General features: G+C 39.0%; 1 protein-coding gene across 1 annotated transcript in view; it reads right to left on the bottom strand.

Moving 5' to 3' along the window:
- Window positions 1-9,564: 9,564 nt before the first annotated feature.
- The window catches only part of Mpc1 (mitochondrial pyruvate carrier), a 128,389-nt gene continuing 118,554 nt past the window's right edge, over window positions 9,565-19,399 (bottom strand). Inside the window, exon 3 of the mRNA XM_067137725.2 lies at window positions 9,565-9,861. Coding sequence (XP_066993826.1) covers window positions 9,695-9,861 — 167 coding nt within the window. The 3' untranslated portion in view covers window positions 9,565-9,694. The remainder of the gene's footprint in view (window positions 9,862-19,399) is intronic.

Genomic DNA, 19,399 nt, shown 5'->3' with positions numbered 1-19,399 from the left:
ACCTTAGAAAGAAAGGACAGAACAGATTTACTTTATGAAAACATGTATATATTCGAAAATAAATACGAAATGTTAAACATATACCAGGTGTTGTTTAATTTTTTTAAATATTGATCCTCTCCTACAGCATATCCTAATTATCTGGTGATAATTTTTACTTTCAAGTTTAATCTTGTCTTATGACATAGAAGAAAGGAGAGGTAGAGGCTTGTGAATAAAACACAAGATTTAAAGTACATCCTCTTTATTAATCCATGAATTGTATTTGTTATTGAAACCAAGCCATTTGACCTACAGTTTATTTCCACAACGTCGAATGAAACGTTCGATTAAATAGTGATCAGAATATTTTGTTTTCAGCATTCTTCGATGTAGACTCCTCCTTCAGTAGGTTGTCCTGTGAGATTATGAAGTAAATATGTAATTGGATTAGTAAGTTTAACACTCCTGATTTGAGAAATTTCAATGCCTTAGGTAGGGGAGTATCCTTTTGCAATGACAGACTTGTGTTTGCTGATGCAAACGAAATCACCTTCTTTAAAGCGATGGCGGCGCGGATCAGCTGTTTTGATTACAAGTTGAATAGCATCTAAGCGGGGTGTATTCCTTATAACAAGACGTGGCTTTGTCCCGACAGTGCGGTGAGTTGTATCGTTGTAGGTAGACACGAGTCTAGGTAGCAGTTCAATCCAACGATATGATCCTTGTGCTGTAAATTCTCGCCCCATCATTGTTTCGAGTGTACGATTAAAGCGTTTTACAACACTTGCATTGAGATTGCTGAACGCAGAGTAGTGATGAATGCCAAGTAACTTGAGGTAAGATGAAAAATCCTTTTTGTTAAACTCTTTACATTGATCGGTTTGAAGCCGTGGGCAGCGTTTCGATTGTTCAACAATATGTTTAAATGCGTCTTTGACATGAGCTGCTGTCTTTGAACGCACAGGCTGTGCAAAAGCAAACTTAGTACACATCGATGACAGTAAGTAGATATTTATACCCCTTATTGCTAGAGGCATAGGGAGTCATTTCTGCTACGTCTGCTTGACAGACATCATCTTTTCTGCGTGTAATAACGCGCCTGCGACAGTATTTGCTACGTGCTGATTTATGTAACTCGTGTACGATGCTGATCTTTACACGCGAGGTCTTATATTGACGAGCCATTACTAAATAATACCTGCATGTTGTAATTCTCTATTTCTAGAATTTCTGATTCGTGACCAGCATCTTGCGATGGTCTCAGAAGTTGTAATCATTCAAAGAGTACGTTACGGTCATTGCGGTATCTTACGTCTACATACGGCAACAAGGGCTTGTAGATAACATTAGGACCACGTGCAGTTGGTTGATGTGACGGAAACAGCACAGAAATAAACTCACGATACTTGTGACTCTTATTTGAATTTACAGCTTCTGTCCTCTGGTAATTACGTCGTGTTGGGTCAGTAGCAAGAAGTATTGCTTTATATGTTTTAAGATCATCTTGTAAAATTATATCCTTGTCAGGTATTCGTGAAAAAAGAAGTTCTAAGAGTCCTTTAGTAGGTTTATAGGTAACACCTTTTACGATAGTCTGTTGCTATTAATCTTTACATTTGAATTACCTATCCAGAAATAGTCTTCATATCGAATACCGTATGTTGTGTTAGTTTTTCTACATAAGGAGCAAAGAGAGATCCATAGGTATTTCTAATAAAAGTCCTAAAGTAACGCTTCCGTACCCGATGTGCGAAAGCGAGGTTAGACATCCAACATGGCGCGACCCGGGCGACGTCACGCAACATTCAGCAGGCTTGCGAACTTATGCAATCTTAGTGACAAGTCCATTGGACTGGTTTGGTTAGGCCACTGGCCTGGGGGCGTGAGCCCCCAAGTTAGAAACCGCAGAGCGGCCCTTAGGCCTCTAGTATCCCGCGTGACACCTCCATTGGTCTGAATAGTATTTTTAGCGAGTGGTGGTTTTCTTACTTTTACCGGACTTTGTAATTGGCTGTGAAGTTCGAAATTCGCGGTTCTCTTACTTTTAGCTAATATGGCAGCCCTGTACTTGTACACGATGCGAGCTCTACCAGAGACATTAGGAAGCTTGTTCGGCGAATAGGAACACATCGCAACACTGGCCGGCCAATAAGAACACAGCACTTGGTCGCAATTAGCTGATTTACACAGCCTCGGTTTTAATTCTTCTATATAAATAAGAATACATTTTGGACGGGATGGTAGGTTTCTGGCAAGCATTTAGGAAGCTCTCCTTTCTGCTACTTCAGGCATCGTTGCACATCATTTTTATATGATTTTTATCATCCCTACACCAGATACGGAAGCGGCACCCTCTTAATTATAGCATCTGTATCATTAACATGTTTTGTATAGTTGTTGATCAATATATTTGCAAAATAGGGCATAGATAGGCAGAAAGTACATATAGAGGTTTTTCACAATATGATCAGCACTACCTTGTATCACTTACACTTTGCCTAGCAAGCTGAATTAGTGCACACTTCTGATACTTACTCTGAAGGAATGCTACTTTATATTCCTCAGAGGTTAAAATCTGCATGATCTTATAATCTCTTGTACACACACTTAAGAGCAATTCTGATGGGTCCGATAACCCACCTCTGTTTAAGCTATTAAACATGTCATTTTCCATTGTTTCCTTTGATATGTTCGAGATACAGTACCTGCAATTAAGTTTACTGGCTAGCTTAAAAGCTACATACCATGAAATGTAAATGATAGGATACATGTTATTGAAGTCTACTTCTATTTCGTTTAATTTAACTAGCACACTGGAAAATTCACTGCATATATCTGTTTCGTCAGTTATGTTCAATGAATTCGAATCTAATTCAAACATGTCCTTGCTTAGTTATACTTCTTAATATTTTGCAGACCTTAATCCTAGCAAACACTGCACTCTTATATTCTCCTCAGCTTCAAAAACCTGTAAAACAGATACATTAAAATTGGCACCACACAACCGTCTATAAGAACTAAATCTCTTCTCAAGTTTATCTGTTTGAAACATACCTGGCAACACATACTCAACTTCAGGTAGATCTAAATAAAAGCTTATCAACTCAATCATGACACTTGTTTTTTTTGTATGAGAGCCCTGAAAGTGTCTACTGAAAGGCGACCGTATTCTAAGGTCATATTAAACCATGTCCTCAACCAATTCACAAAGTCTTCAAGAAAGTGTAATCTGATATCTCTTGATATGAATGGAGAAGCATCCATTTCTCTCTTTCTGCATCCAGTTGACTTGTTCTTAGTGTTCATAACTGTCCACCATCTATTAATCAAGTTAAGAAAATGTCCTACTTCAGAATAGACCCTTGTAGACACTGCTGTAATTGACTTGTTACAAAAAAATATTACAAGCAAGAGCCACACTTCAGTAACTTGTTGGACTCTAACTTGTACAATTCTCTCAACACTGAAAACTGGGCTTTGAAAACTTAACAACCATGACCACCAACGTCACGATCAAATTAGGGATAAGAGAAGGCTTTAGCTTCATCACATATATTTAACCAATTATTTCTGACAGATTTGGGGAGATGAACAGTATCAAATCAAATAAAAAGTAAATCAAAATCACACTTTGGGTTGGGTATCTTATAATTTAAACTTCCACCTAGAAAAGAAAACATGTTGCGATTTATCCGATTATCATCAGAAATAATGCCTAGCACAGTAAAATCACAATTTTGGACATTACGTATAGCTTTATTTGTCAAGTTAGCTAAATCATCACATGTTAAATTTTTTACTGACACCAGTACAACTACAGCAGAAACCCTTCCAGAAACAGAACTTATCATGAAAGCCTGAATGGTTCTAGCTAACTTTCCTATTTGATTCTGAGCATGGCCATGCACAACACCTGACTTAAACTGGCGATATGAGTTCACACACACTTCAACCAAAAGGAGAGTTACAAATCGCTGTCTTACAGAAAGACCATGTGATATACTCTTAAGAAAACTGTCATTATCTTGATCAGGTGACACATATAATGCATTTGTTATGTGTTTGAGATGTCTAGAATGAGGAAGGAACATAATGTTTTGACTGCAAATAGCAGCATAAGAAAAAGAAGAAGATATGTAGTAAATTGAAAATGAAAACTGAAAAAGTAGGAGGGAATATAACTTCTTGGACACACACACAGGAGTTGAAACTGATGACTGCTTGTTTCGAGTCTGGAAATTCTTCATCTGAGTGAAATTGAATGAACGTCTCAAGATCTGACAGCTGGCCTTTGATATGGTTAACCATTTTCTTGTAACGCGCACCTGAGGTAGTGATGGGCAACGCTCTCGCTCGAGACTCTCGAGACTAACGTCGCAGATCTCGAGACTCTCGCGAGAATTTCAAGACCGATTCTTCTGTAGTGCAAGCTGTGCGACGTACCAGTAACTACGAGTGTAAACTTGATAGTATATCATTACCAGTTATTGCGTGAAATCACGTTCTCATATGAAAACGTGTGAGCCAATAAACTTTGTCAAAAGTCTAGAAAAGTACTTGATGTCCAACTATGAACCCCTTATACCATTAACGAAAGTGAAAACAGAATGTCACTATCTTAAACGGTTCATGACTTATTTTGGGATGGACATCTTAGCCAAATAACCCTGAATAATTTGCGATTACCTGTAGATAGGATGCACACCTTCTTGGATACTAGAGGCGTGCATTATTCGAACTTGAGACGGGGAAGATGTGCTTTGCTACATATGCAACCCCCATTACACATTAGTGGAACATGTAATGTAAAATGCCAGAGTTCGCTCCAATTCTGTCGACTAGGATGATGGGCAACGTTCTCGAGACCGATTCTCGTGTGCTGCGAGCTTTGCTATGTCCCAGTAACTACGATGTAAGCTTCATTGTATATCATCAACAGTTCCCATGTGGAAACTTGTGTGACGATAAATTTTGTCAAAAGGCTAGAAAAGCACTGCATGTTGAATTATGAGCTAGTGCTGGAAGAGGAGGCCGTCCTCCGAATGATTGAATCGGTTGTAGCAAGTGAAGCGCTCCACCGGTATTCTCCGGTACTACTGCGGAGAATTACGGAGGTATAGGGAGGCTGGCGGAGGAAACGGAGCGAACCTGCTCTGCTCATTCATTCAAAGCACTCCTTCCTGTCAGTTGCTGCGTGTGACAGGTGAACTTTCTGGCACCACCTTCACTATGTAGCTAATGACACGAAAACCATCAGTTGTTTTGAATTTTTTCGATTCAGAAGGCGATCAGAAGAAATCTGCCACCGAGTGCAAATTATGTGCACGTAGTTTTCCAACGGGAGGCGGCACATCTGATTTATTTAGGGTGACCAACTCTAAATTTTCAAATGGAGGACAGACTCTTAATAAAAGGAGGACTTTTCATAGAATTGTTCTAAAAATGTGGACAAATGGAATTTTAATATTTACATACAAAATTTAGTATTGCATAGGCCTACCTTATAACTGTTACGCTGATGAAGTTGTAGCTATTTTATGCTGGTACTTAGAGACTGCACCCATGTTCGACAGCAAAGATGAATTATTTTCTTGTAATAAATAATTGTAAAACTCTCCACATGACATGTTTTCAAAGTTGTACTTTACTGTTATAGTACCCTTATCCGACTCGGTCGGCAAATGGTTTCTTTCTTCTGACCACTGTGTATTAATCAGGGAATACTCTCTATCAACGGCTGCATTGCATCGTGGAATAGCGAAATAAAACTGACAAATTTTAAGCTGCTCACTAAATGTTTCAATGTCAGGGCTATATTTGAAAAACTCACACCACTGCTTAGCGTTTTTGGAGGCAAAGCTGGCCCAGAAGCGACGTGTTGCGACGCCTACGTTGAATACCACGATACTCCTAAGGCAGTACGTGGAATTAGAGCCATAGCAGAGGTTGACGGATCTTGTCAAGTACTGGGCTCAATTAGCGAACCAATCTAATCCGCTTCATGAAATAGCTGGATACAACCTTTGTATTCCAGCTGCCTCTGTTCCAGCAGAGAGAATGTTTTCTGCTGCTGGAGAAAAAAATCACAGCAAGAAGAGATGCTTTATCGCCAGAACGAGCAAACACTTCGCTTTTCTTACGTGGAAACTCTAAATATTTCTTCAAGTAGCGTATGTAGCCTTGAACTTCGTTTCTTCTTGAGCGAAACGTGTATTTATTTATTTACGTGTTTGGTGCATGGCTGTAGCTCCGAAGTAATTGGGTATATTTATTATGAGGGTGCCTTTTTATAACATACTTCTCTTTAATACACAAAAAAATAATGAATTATTGTTACATTAAATGATGTATCGGTATTATATAATATAGCCTACGGTAGTTTCTTCAGTAAAAAACACTACTACATCTGTTGTTTAAAAATGTTACCATACGTAACAGTCCAACGGCTTGGCCGCGTTGACACTGTACTTAAAATAGGTCATACTAAAACAATCTACTCCGCTCCTACCGCTCTTTTCCTTGCATAACGGTTTTAACGGAGGAAGCGGAGGCAACGGAGGTAATCGGAGATACCGATTCATGTTGCGCGAACAACTGCTCCGCACCTACCGCTCCTTTCCCAGCACTATTATGAGCTCCTTAATACCATTAACGTAAGTGAAAACAGAATGTCAGTACCAATCTTAAACTGTTCACCAGTTATTTCACGTGGACTTCTTAGCTAAATAACCCGTATAATTTGTTAATAACCGTAGATAGGCTGTACACCTACCTGGATACCTCATAACCGTTGTCAACAGGGTAGCTTCTTGTGATGCAGACTGGGCCGGAGGTGTTCTGTGACGATTCCTCTTCATTGATATTATGCATTTGTAAATGCCAGATCATTCCAGAAGTATTTCTACCGATGTATTTTACTTCATTTGAACAAGTAACACAGCGGGCTGTGCTATGTGACATCTCTTCAAAACAACCGACATCCACGACTTACGTTGCGTTTCGGACATAGTCTTCAAGTTGTAGCGTACAATTAAGCACAATTACGCATTGCAGCGTCATATATATAAGTACCTAATTATGACGCGAATACTCTATAATATTGTCACCAAAATATCGGTAAACAGGAGCAGTGGTCGTATGTTATTGAATGTTGGGTCTGATAACTATATGCACTTCCCTGTCGAAAGAACTGGAGCAAACTCAAGCATTTTAGATTACACATTCCACTCATGCGTACTAGTGGTAGCATATGAAGCAAGGCGTATCCTGCCTCGTCTCAAGTTTGAATAATGCACGCCTCCAGTATCCAAGTACGTGTAGCTACAGTAGCCATCAGTTTCTGTACTTAGCCTATTGATTCGTGTACCTACCAGTGCATACAATGCCAGAATGCGTATCCTTTATAATTATGTTATACTGCGTCAAAATATACCTTGGTAGAAATTAACGCCCTAGTCGCTTGTTGACGCGTATATACGGAATGGAGAAGGCGCGTGGTTTGCTATTCGCATACTCGGTACAAACAACATTCAGCTCCGACTACCTGTAGACCTACGACACGCTGCTCGCCACACAATGCGGGGACAACGCTCTCGAGATCTCTCGAAATAGTGCCTGCGCTAATCTTGAGAAATATCGAGAAATCTCGAGACCTTGTCTTAGAATGCCCATCACTAACCTGAGGTTCCAGCTCATTATTTGCATGGCATACACAATAATTGTTCAGAATGTCCCCGAGTTGTGACCACTTCTGTAACCTTCCCTTTAAAAAGGGATCATCCTTACCTCATTTTTCCCTTTCACAAACACTGATAGCTCCAACAACACTGACACTTTTGGTACCTCATTGATAGACAGTGTAAAATACAAAATTCATTTTCACTGCTTTCTCTCAACCGTTTCCTAAACAGTCGGCAAGGAGGGTTTACCTAACTTTTAAATTTCAAAGCTACAACATCTACAATTTTATCTTGCTGAACAGGTTTTAGAAATTCCTCCTCCTCTCTCGGTTAAATAATAGGAAAGAATTGGGAAAATCCTAGGGAGAGCACCACACTTTAACACAGGCGTATCTTTTTTCCTTGTTTTCCGTTCACCATTGTGATCAATGTCTCAAATGGCATTAAGTCTCAAATATTTCCACATCTTCAGGAGCAAAGTGCATCTGAAATTAAGCCTAGCTTTAGTTGTGGTTGTCATACTTGTGCAACGTAAAATAAATAACACAATCATGCTGATCTTTTAAACTACTCAATTTTAAAAATGCAAACACAGGATGGCTTTAAAAACTATATGGATTGTCATTATTATAGGCTACATACTGCAACATGAGAAAGCTCACCTTTGCCGTAAATTAATGTCGTTCCAGGATACCAAATAGCATGTAGGTTAATTTTTTAAACTATAACACATAATATACTCTGAATTTAAAATAATGCCATCAAGTTAATTCACGCATAATACGAAATATAATTATACACCATGTTAGACTTGTTTACAAATTACGAACACAGACGTCACATTCTCGACTCCAAGCGACGTTGTCGGATCTCCAATGTCACGGCTTTAGTGTAGTCCGGCCAGGGTTCAAGACATCCACTGAGTAAGTATGGCAGCTCCCCATTGATGGCACCATTGCCAAAACTCACTATGAGCAACGCGCCCCCTTGCCTCTTCACCTAACATGCGACAACACCGTAGGCGCTGCCCCTGTCGCCTGCGCCATCCCCTGGTCCATACACTCACTTCCGTTTTCGTCTGCTCAAAAGGTAGTCCGGAGAATAGTCACGGGAATTAAGGCGGTAATGTGGAGTTTGTGGAATTATTTTACGTAGTAGTTCTCTGCATTTCTCTACAACTCTGGTCTGATCCTTGTACTCGGCTACCTATAACTGATCATCTGTAATGGAACTTGATTTGTTATATGTCCACATGAAAGGCTACTTGTTTGACGGGTTACGACGATGTCTCTCATGGCAGCGAGGCAGCTCTTGCGCAGAACTCAAACGTAAAGTTCCAAGGTACAAAGCGCCAATTACAGAATTTCAAGACTCTGCCAAAAGTGGTGAAAATGTTTACTGCAGATATTAGAATATATGAGGTACAGTAAACACGTGGAACACCATAAATTACGACTTGTTACTTCACAAAATGTTGGGGACGTACATGTAAGGGAACTCCGGATTTCGGAAAATAAATTTTCAAAACCGAATTTGAAAATTCAGGTACCAGATAAAAATTTCAGGCACCATGGCGACTGGGCGCCCACTGTTTTTCGACCCCTGCTCGTAATACTTTATATGGGCCATCCTGTATATAGATATGTTTTTATTTATGTTGTTACCTTTCTATATGATTTGATTTGTCACCTGTTTATGTATTTCCGTCACTTACAATTACCAGTAATTGTGCATCCATTCCTGAGTTTACATTATCATTAAAAATGAATATGTTAATCACCATTTATCTCTATCCATTTCATCCATACAAAATTCCACTCTGAGTTTCTGGAAATATTTGTTACAGCAACTGAGAAGAATTCTTCATATTTCTTTGAATATCTTGCAGACAGAAAAAAATCAGTAACATCAGAAAAAATTTATTTAACAAATATATACATACACATTAAAATCAGTAACAACCAGCACTTCATGGCATAAAAATTATTTAACAATACTTTATACCACTCAATTATCTACAATTATCTTAAAGGTTAAGCAAATTTTCGTTCCTTTTTAGACAAGTAATGATAATTGATAAAACGAGCTCCTTGTACTGTCTGAGCAGCCGTGTTGGTAAAATGGCATGCAAAGAGCAGCATGTTTCTAGGTTGCACCTTCCAAGCAAACCGCATAAACATACAGGAATACAGAGTGAGTGCTGAAACAAAAGACATTCATATGTACTTTCTTTATAGGTATGAGATTTTTATAAATGGAATATTTTGACTAATTGGTCACTTTTCACTTAATACATATATATCCACAGAATTAGTTCTCTTACTCTCAAAGTACCCTGTCCTGTCAAAATATAATTTTGATATATAATAGGATTTTAATCTTCCTGTACATGCATCAATAAAATCATGCAAGATGTTCGTGGGAAAATTGGCTATGTCTTCACGGCTCTTTTAAGGCTATCAATATCAGGATGTCTCTTCTCATAGACCATTTCCTCAAGCACTGGCCACAATTTGTAATCCTAAGGATAGAGATCTGTAGTGTCAGATGCTTAATCAGCAATGGAAATTATGTATAATTCTACCCCATGAAAGTATGATTTACGCGCTTTATCATATAAAAAAAAATAGCACTGTGTTTTGGTAAAATTTAGCAGATGTTTTGACACTTTTCTTATAAAAGTGAATATCCAAAACGCCATTGCAAGAAACTCCCAACCAAATGTCATTTATGCCAGATGATGAGCTCTCTAGAATTTCTGAGCCACCTGACAAGCTGTACCTGCAACTGGGGCATAAACACAATCATTTTGACCTAGTAATCTTCAATTCTGAAAACTTTCTCATAAGTAAAGAGAATTTTCAATTAACAATTTTGCATGTACTGCTTAAATATGGCTCAGTATTTGACCAGTCTCTACTTCTTCAGGTATGGAGTTAGGAAGTGCCCAGTGAGAAGTGCTTTCAGACCAGTCACTTTTACCATTTTAGCATTCTGGACATTGTCAGATTTGAAATATTTATCACCCTAGCCCTTACCTTTTGTTTTTGCATAGGATTTTGCCGAATTCTTCGTTTCATGGCACCGATAAGCAGTCGTGTCCTAACCAGTGTTGCCAACTTATATTTTCAAGATCCGCTAAATACGGCTAAAAATCCGCCAAGATATCTGATCTCAAATAATGAGCAATAATAATAATAATAATAATAATAATAATAATAATAATAATAATAATAATAATAATAATAATAATAAAAGTAAATGTATGCACTCAACTGATCTGTGAGTTTCACTGGGATTAACCCCCTGCCTTCGAACCGGCGAACTAAAACTGGTAGGCGTTTTACTGCCGGGTGCAAAGTAGGTGAATCCCCTACCTCAAGGGCCACACACAGAACAGGCCAGATCATTAAACGGTCTCCCTTCATAGCATAAATATAAATGCTACTCTCTCACAGTTTCATTATCTGTCATTCGTCAACTAAGAGATAAGTAACCTTTCCCCACGCATTACAAATTTATAACATGATCTCATAACACCAAATCCAAATAACATGTTTTCCTCATGTGACTGCTAGCTCCTGACAAGAAATACGGAATAGCTCAGAGAGAGACTGGAATACAAATTTTTAAAAACGTAAAATGGATAAAACACTAAATTCCACTATAATAAATCTAGAATTCCACCAAAAAATCCGCTGTCCGCTAAATGATATATTTCTCTGCCGACAGTCTTCTAATTCCACCAAATTTAGTGGAAAATCTGCTAAGTTGGCAACACTGGTCCTAACAGACCTTGGATGGCCTAAATGAGGGAGATCAGGCATGCTCTCGGTTTCACCGAACTCTTCAATTGTTTGATAAACATTCTGCAGATGGCAAGCTTCTTAAGAATATAAAAAATGTCTGCCTGCCATGTGCAATAGTGATGGGTCGAGCTAGCTCGTCCAAGGAAGCCAGCTCATTCGCTCCCGCTCCCAACTGCAAGTCGTTCAAAAGTCAGTTCGTTCATTCATGAGCTGGATGTGGGAAAGCTGGAGCGAGCCAAGGAAGTTCGGTAGCTCTCCATCTTCAGGTTTGTTCATTTGTTCTTTATCTGCCCAAGCTCCTGAGGGAGTCGGGGAGTAAAGATGACTCACAAATCCCATTCACTTTTGAACAAATGAGATAGCACAACTTGGTTTACATTTCATACAACACATGACATCAGAATATTCTCTCTGGACTCTCTCTTGTTCAACTCTCTTCACATTGGAACAACAGATTCTTTCCTTTAAGAAGTGCAGAGTACGAAACATAAGTGACTAAGTGTGCACTTTAACAAAAATATGGAAAATAACTTACATGTTCCTACTAACTGTAATGTAATTTTGCGTGCATGTGTGTGTCCCACACTCTTACCCTCAGTCCATGCTTTCTAGTTAGTGGCTGACTGGAAGTTAATTTCAACTTCATGTCATTTTGGTGGAGCTGTTGGAGTTTAACGGAACAGAACAGTGAGGTCATCATTCCATACATCGATTTATCCATTGATCTCGAAATAAATCTTTGGATTTGATAAGTTAAGATTTATTTTTTCTTTTTCAAAAATTTTATTCTGTAATAATAGGTGCTAGAGGTAAGAAATCAAGTCAGATTTGGGGACTGTTTTTACAGATTTAGATAATTGCAAGAGCAAATGCAATTTTTGCTCGAAGGAAAATTTGTACGTTTGAAGTAAGTTCAATTTGATGCAGCATGTACACAGTGCACATTCAGCACTAGTTCTTTCCAGTCATCATTTTAACAGCTGCAGATAAAAACATTAAAAATGATATTGACAGACATAACAAATTCCAGAACTCGTTACAGCTGAACTAGTTCAACTTACAAAATCAGTTACATCATCAACTACACCTAATCCCATTTCAGCAACTCTGACATTGACATCTAGAACGTGTCAGTCTCAGGGATCAATTTCAAGCTACATGCAGTCTTCTAAACAGTAGAAAGACTCAAGAAATAGATTTTACTCTTCTAGAGATAATTGCAAAAACTCAATTACCCTTCCAAATAGTTGAAGGAACACTTTTCAAAGTTTTCCAGATTACTAAGACATATAAAATACCTTCCAGGAAAACAATACTATATCAGGAATTATGTTACAGCAATTGTGTGACATTGTGACAAGACAGATTAGGCAAAAGATATTTCGCGCAGGAGCTGTTACAATTACAATATGTGGCTGGATATTGGGGAACAATGGAAATTATTTTTTTATCTGTCATGGTGCATTACATCGACATGACTTTGAACTCATGTCTTCTTGGGTGTTACAAATATGATGAAAGACATACTGCCAAAAATCTTGTGAAGAATTGAAACGCATGATTAGAGAGTGGGGAATTGTGGACAAAATAGTTGGGGTGGTTAGTAACAATGCAGAGAACATTGTGGCTGCTGTACGTCTAACTGGTTGGAGGCATATGCCCTGCTTTGCTCAAACCCTTAATTTAATTGTGGTCTCTGCAACAGACTCCATCAAGGACTTAACTGACAAAGTATGAAGTGTGGTAGACATTTTTTGTGGTAGTCCACAGGCAACTGCAAAATTAAGGGCTCTGGAGGAGCAATTAGGTGAGCCTGTTCTTAAATCTGTATCCGAGTAGTGTTGGCTACTGAATGCACGATTCGAAGCAGTGTATAGATTCATTCAAGTGTCCGAGTGAATCGATTCACAGGTACAGTGAGCTCACGGCACATGGTTCAGCTTACTCCCAGCGGACAGTGCTGAGTGGCGCACTCACTGGACGTTGACGGGGAGCCGAGCTTCCGCTGCAGCGAGACAGTGAATCATGGCACATCGAAAGAATCGTGAACAAGCGCGTCTCAGTGAGACACAAGATACACACGGCTCCTTATCGGCTCACTGGACACTGGCGGGTGGAGAGCCGAGCTTCCGCTGCAGCGAGACATTATACAGTGAGCCATGGCACACCGAAAGAATCGTACACTAAATGGACTCCCGAGCTCAGCTCATTTGAAAATAATACCCACTTGCATTCACTGTCCTCTTACAGGGAGATTTAAATAATAGGTGGATTTATTTTCAGTGTTAAAATGGTAGTCAAAACATAATTCTAAAGTAGGTAAACTATTAGGTTATACTATTTATTAGTTTAATGAATCTTAGTATTATAACTTAGTTGACATTTGACAATTAATTAAACTTGACTCTAGCCTGCCCTACGACTATGAGTCATGCTCATGACCACTACCTGTTTTATACTGGGAAGAACGGCTCAGTATTGTCTCAGTTCGTATGTCACATCTTTGCACAAGACTTCAATAATATGTGGACAGTAAGTGAGCCGACTGACGCCGTAACTTAACCAACAGTATGTTGAATCAGAAAACCAGTGGGCTACTGTACATCTCGGGTAGCCTATACAAAATATGACAATTTAAAAAAAAAATCCTCTGCTGATGGAAAAAAATACAGAACATATTTTCAAAAATGTCTTATCGAGTTGGACGTGCGGTTAGTATTGCGTAGCTATGCGCTTGCATTCGGGGGATGGTGGGTTCGAATCCCACCGTCGGCAGCCGTTAAGATGGTTTTCCGTAGTTTCCCCATTTTTACACCAGGAAATCCTGGGACTGTACCTTTATTAAGGCCATGGCTGCTACCTTCCTAGTCGAGGACCTTTCCCATCCTGCGTCGCCGGAAACCTTCTATGTATTAGAGTGACTAGCATTTTTTTTCTAAGAAAGGAGTTCATAGTATGAAGACCAGATGGCAGCAGCGAACAATGAATGCTGTTGCTGCTGTCTTACCATTACATACTACACAGATGCAGTAGGAGCGGTGACTCTAATGTGCCGTGAATCAGATCACTGTATCGATTCAGTAACGTGAACGGAATCAAATGAATCAATTCAGTAAAATGAATCTAATGTCCCATCACTATATACGGGAGCTAAAACAACATGTCACATTTTAGTAATTTTAGAGGAGAGAGAAAAATCATCACTTGTAGAGCATTTTTACTGCATTGTGACTTAAGCAAGTAATATTCATCGCTGTTCTTGATATATTTTGTGTAATTTTGATCACTGAACACATTCATTAATATAATTTTCACTTAAAATGGTTAATTATTATTTTATTGCCATAAAAATAAAATGACAGAGGACTTAAGTTTATATGGCTCAAAGTTTATTTTGATACTCCGGCCTTAAAGTGTCAAGTATAATGAAAATATTAAATAAATACAATCTGGAATAACCACATTCAAGCAAGCATTAATACTTAATAATGTTTAACAATGTGATGAACAGGTGCCTCCATGGCTCAACGGTAGTGCGCCAGCCTCTCACCGCTGGCTTCCGTGGTTCAAATCCCAGTCACTCCATGTGAGATTTGTGCTGGACAAAGCAGAGGTGAGACAAATTTTTCTCTGGGTACTCCGGTTTTCTCTGTATTTTCCATTCCAGCCACAGTCTCCAATATCATTTCATTTCATCTGTCAGTTATTAATCATTGCCCCAGAGAGTGTGACAGGCTTTGGCAATCAGCACAGTTCCCATCCTTGCTGCTAGATGAGAAGCTTCATTAACTCCACTCCTGACCCAAATGAAACTGGAAACAGGCTGTGGATTTTCATTGTGATGCACAGGACTCCTCAACATCACCTATGAGCTAGATTAATGTAGTAGTAACGGTAATTCTCTGGAATCCACTGCAGAAGTGACATTAAATCTTTATATTTCAACCAGTCGTTTGTTTTATGCTTTGTCTCAGTTGAACATTCAATGGCAAATAAACCGGCTTTCGAATGTTTTGTAACGGTTCAAATCCCGTTACAAGCATTCCTCTGTATTATTATTATTGTTTGATTCAATTCTATAATCTGATTTTGTTACATATTAATTACCACTTGCTTCATTGTATTTAATTTATTATGTGTGTATATACAGTATATATGTGTGTGTGTTTGCATTAAAATAATGTAGAGTGAGAGTTGCTGCCTAATGTCGGATATGGATATATTATTTCTGAAACTTTAAAGACACTGCAACATATGGTGCAATACTGTTACAGTAACTGCCAAGTCACCGCTCTGTCAAAGTAAGCTTATTACCTCACGCCCTAGAGATATTCAAGATTCTCATCCATATATAGTTACATGTATTTGTGACCTAAATCACAAAGTGTCACCACAACCTGAAGCTCGAATAATTCAGAACTTGTTCTGAATGACAGCATACCATAGGTTTATTTTGAGAAGAATATGCACATCTAAGCCATTGGAACTATAACCAGTAAATGTGAGGAGTGTTATTTTGTCTTATATATTTGTAGTTTGGGGGCATGTCAAGGGATTTGAAGAGGAAAATCAATTTGAGATTGCATACTATTACTAGAGAACCAAAGATGATGATGATGATGATGATGCTTGTTGTTTAAAGGGGCCCAAGAAGTCATCGGCCCCTAATGGTACAAAATGAGACGGAATGGAATGACAAATTATAAGTCCAAAATCCTCCACTGATCAGAATTCAAAACGTGAGGACAAAGAATGAATGGTTGGATATGAATTTAAAAGAATCAGTGGATCCAACCCGCAATGTCACACATTCACAAAAACTGACGTGAAACAATATTATTACTGACCAAGGGAATGCGTCTATAGCATAATAGTGAATCGATGATGCTTTTAGCCTAAAGGGGTCCAAAATCCAAATCATCGGCCCCTCATGATAGTACTTATCGTTAGGAAAGTAGAACCATGGTATCTGTCATGTTGCGGTACTAATCAAAAGTAGCGTAGACTCGCGGTACTATTTACAGGCAACACAAACCTATGATGTTCCTCATATAAGTGGACTAACTACAGGGACCCGCACTATCCCCGGGTGTTCCTCACATAGTGGATACTAAGCATAGGCAAGGCAGAACCATGGTGTCGCTCATATAGGGGTATGAATCACAGGTACTGTAGAACCCGGCACCGTACTCTATTGCTACTAATCACAAACCTATTTGCTACCTAACATAGTGGTACTATGCGCAAAATAAAAGCAACCCATGGTGTTCCCAGCATGGTGGTACTAATCACAAGTAGTCTCATGGTTCTAATTTGATCATCCCTTGGTCACCCCTTTCAGTCGCCTCTTACAACAGGCAGGGGATACCACGGGTGTATTCTTCGTCTGCGTCCCCCACCCACAGGGGGTGAAACAAAACAAAGTTGGACAAGAAAGACAATAGCAAGTCATGTGATGAGGAGGCTATTGCTTCTACGGACATCCAAGGTGAGGTTGAAATTAGAGAGCTGGAGAACACGATGGAAGGTTCTGAGGCAATTCAGGAAAGTGCAGAAATTGAGAAGCACGTTGAAACTCAAAAGGGAGTCGCGGGAGGAAACAACCAAGATTTTTAAAACATTGTTTCATGGCCAGAATGACCGAGATCAACGAAAATAGGAAGGAACAAAGTAAAGGTTATCCTGCTACGGTATGGAGTAGACCGTACAGCCAGCGACTCAACGCCGAGTGTTGGGCGGCGGGAAATAACCTGACACCCTAAAGGAGCCAACGGCTTATGGCGGAGGAGCTCCCTTAGGAGGGTGATGGTCCCTTAGTGGAGGAAATGCCACTAGAATCCATCAGGTAGCGTCTGTACTTCATGTTAGGAGCGGCTACCAACAGCGTCTGTTCTCCATGTTAGGGACGGCTGAGTCTACACCAGTGAAGGCAAGGGGAAACCACACTGGTATAAATTCCCAGGAAATCACTATGGCGAGGAATCAGAAAGAAACGGCCCCTAGTCCTGGGCAGCCCTTAAATGGGCGAGGGGTGCTAAGAATCTCCCGGCTCAAATTAGTGAATTCCGCAATAAGAATGGGGACTTGGAACGTCAGAAGTCTCTATGCAGCTGGCAAGCTTGACAATCTTATCAAGGAAATGGTTAGATTAAGAACACCATTAATGGGAATTAGTGAAGTTCGCTGGCCGGGTGCAGGTAAATGTCATCGTGATGATGGTACATTCTATTACTCTGATAGCGAAGATAATGATAAAGATCATAGAAATGGAGTCGGAATCTTTATAAATTCTGAACTTACGAAGTATGTCAGCAACTTTGTACCAGTCTCTGATCGAATCATGTTATTACAGCTTTCATGCTCACCTTTTAACGTAAACATCTTGCAGATATATGCACCAACAGCGGACGAAAAGTACGATGACGAAGTAGAAACATTCTATGAACAACTTGGAACTGTTCTTAAAGACTTGAAGAAGGATGAAATAACTGTCATAATGGGTGATTTCAACGCAAAAAATTGGTCAAGGGCGTCGTTCCGACTTGGTAGGCGAATTTGGGCTTGGTAAATGCAATGACCGGGGAAAAAAGCTGTACGAATTTTGTGTAGAACATCAAATGGTTCTCACCAATACATGGTTCAAACTTCCAAAACGTCGTTTATACACATGGAAAGCTCCTAAAGATGATCCTCAGAATCCTGACTCAACAAGGAACCAAATTGATTACATTCTGATAAATAAGCGTTTCAGAAATTCCATCAAAAGAGTCGCAGCATATCCAGGTGCAGATATTTCCTCGGATCATAATCCATTGATAGCTAACGTAAGAGTTCGTCCGAAAATCATGAAGAATAAGCCTAGAAGAAAGGTACTAAATACACCTAATCTGCAAAATTGTGAAGCTCGGCAGAAAATTGCTCAGGATTTGAATAGGCATTTAAAAGAAATCAATACCAATAACTGTGAAACAGCAAATGATTTATGGAATCAGTTTAAAAGTCGGGTAGAGATACTTCTTCAAAACAAAGATCAAAAGATACATCCAATGAAGAAAAAGAAATGGATGACAGATGATATTCTTGAACTAATGGAACAACGAAGATTAGTAAAAAATGATGCAGAGGAATACAAAAAATTACAACGCCACATAAGGAAAGAAATACGTGCTGCGAAAGAGAACTGGATGAAAGAACAATGTGTGGAAATGGAAATCTTTCAGTCTAAACATGATCTGTTCAATATACATCGAAAATTAAAGGAAATAGCTGGCATGTACAGAAAACGTAACCTTTCTGTAATGGTTGATGTTACAAACAGGCCTATTATTAATGAAGAAGAAGTTTTAAATACTTGGGAAAATTATCTGATAGAACTTTTCTGTGATCAGAGAGGTGAGGAATCTAACCAACGAGCTAATTGTGAAGGCCCTGACATTCTTAAATCAGAAGTGCTATATGCTGTGAAAGTTTCAAAAAGCAAGAAATCACCAGGTCCAGATAACATCCCTGTAGAACTTCTTAAAATGATTGACGAAGACAATATCCAATTCTTGGTAAAGTTGTTCAATACTATATATAATACTGGAGACATCCCATCTGACTGGCTGCTATCTACATTCATCATGTTGCCAAAGAAGCAGAAGGCATGCAAGTGTAATGATTATAGGCTAATAAGCCTCATGAGCCACACACTTAAAGTATTCCTTCGTGTAATACATAACAGAATCAAGACTAAGTGTGAACGAGACCTCGACGAAACACAGTTTGGGTTCAGAAATTCGTTTGGTACAAGGGAAGCATTGTTTGCGCTAAATATCCTAATTCAGAACAGTCTAGATCAACAGCAAGAAGTGTTTGCTTGTTTCATTGATTTTGAAAAGGCATTTGACAGAGTACAACATCCAAAACTTGTAGAACTCCTAAAGGATA

This window comes from Anabrus simplex, chromosome 1 (assembly GCF_040414725.1).
Source record: "Anabrus simplex isolate iqAnaSimp1 chromosome 1, ASM4041472v1, whole genome shotgun sequence".
NCBI classification, from domain to species: domain Eukaryota; kingdom Metazoa; phylum Arthropoda; class Insecta; order Orthoptera; family Tettigoniidae; genus Anabrus; species Anabrus simplex.
Note: the sequence above shows the minus strand (reverse complement) of the source record. Positions and strands in the feature narration are given on the sequence as shown.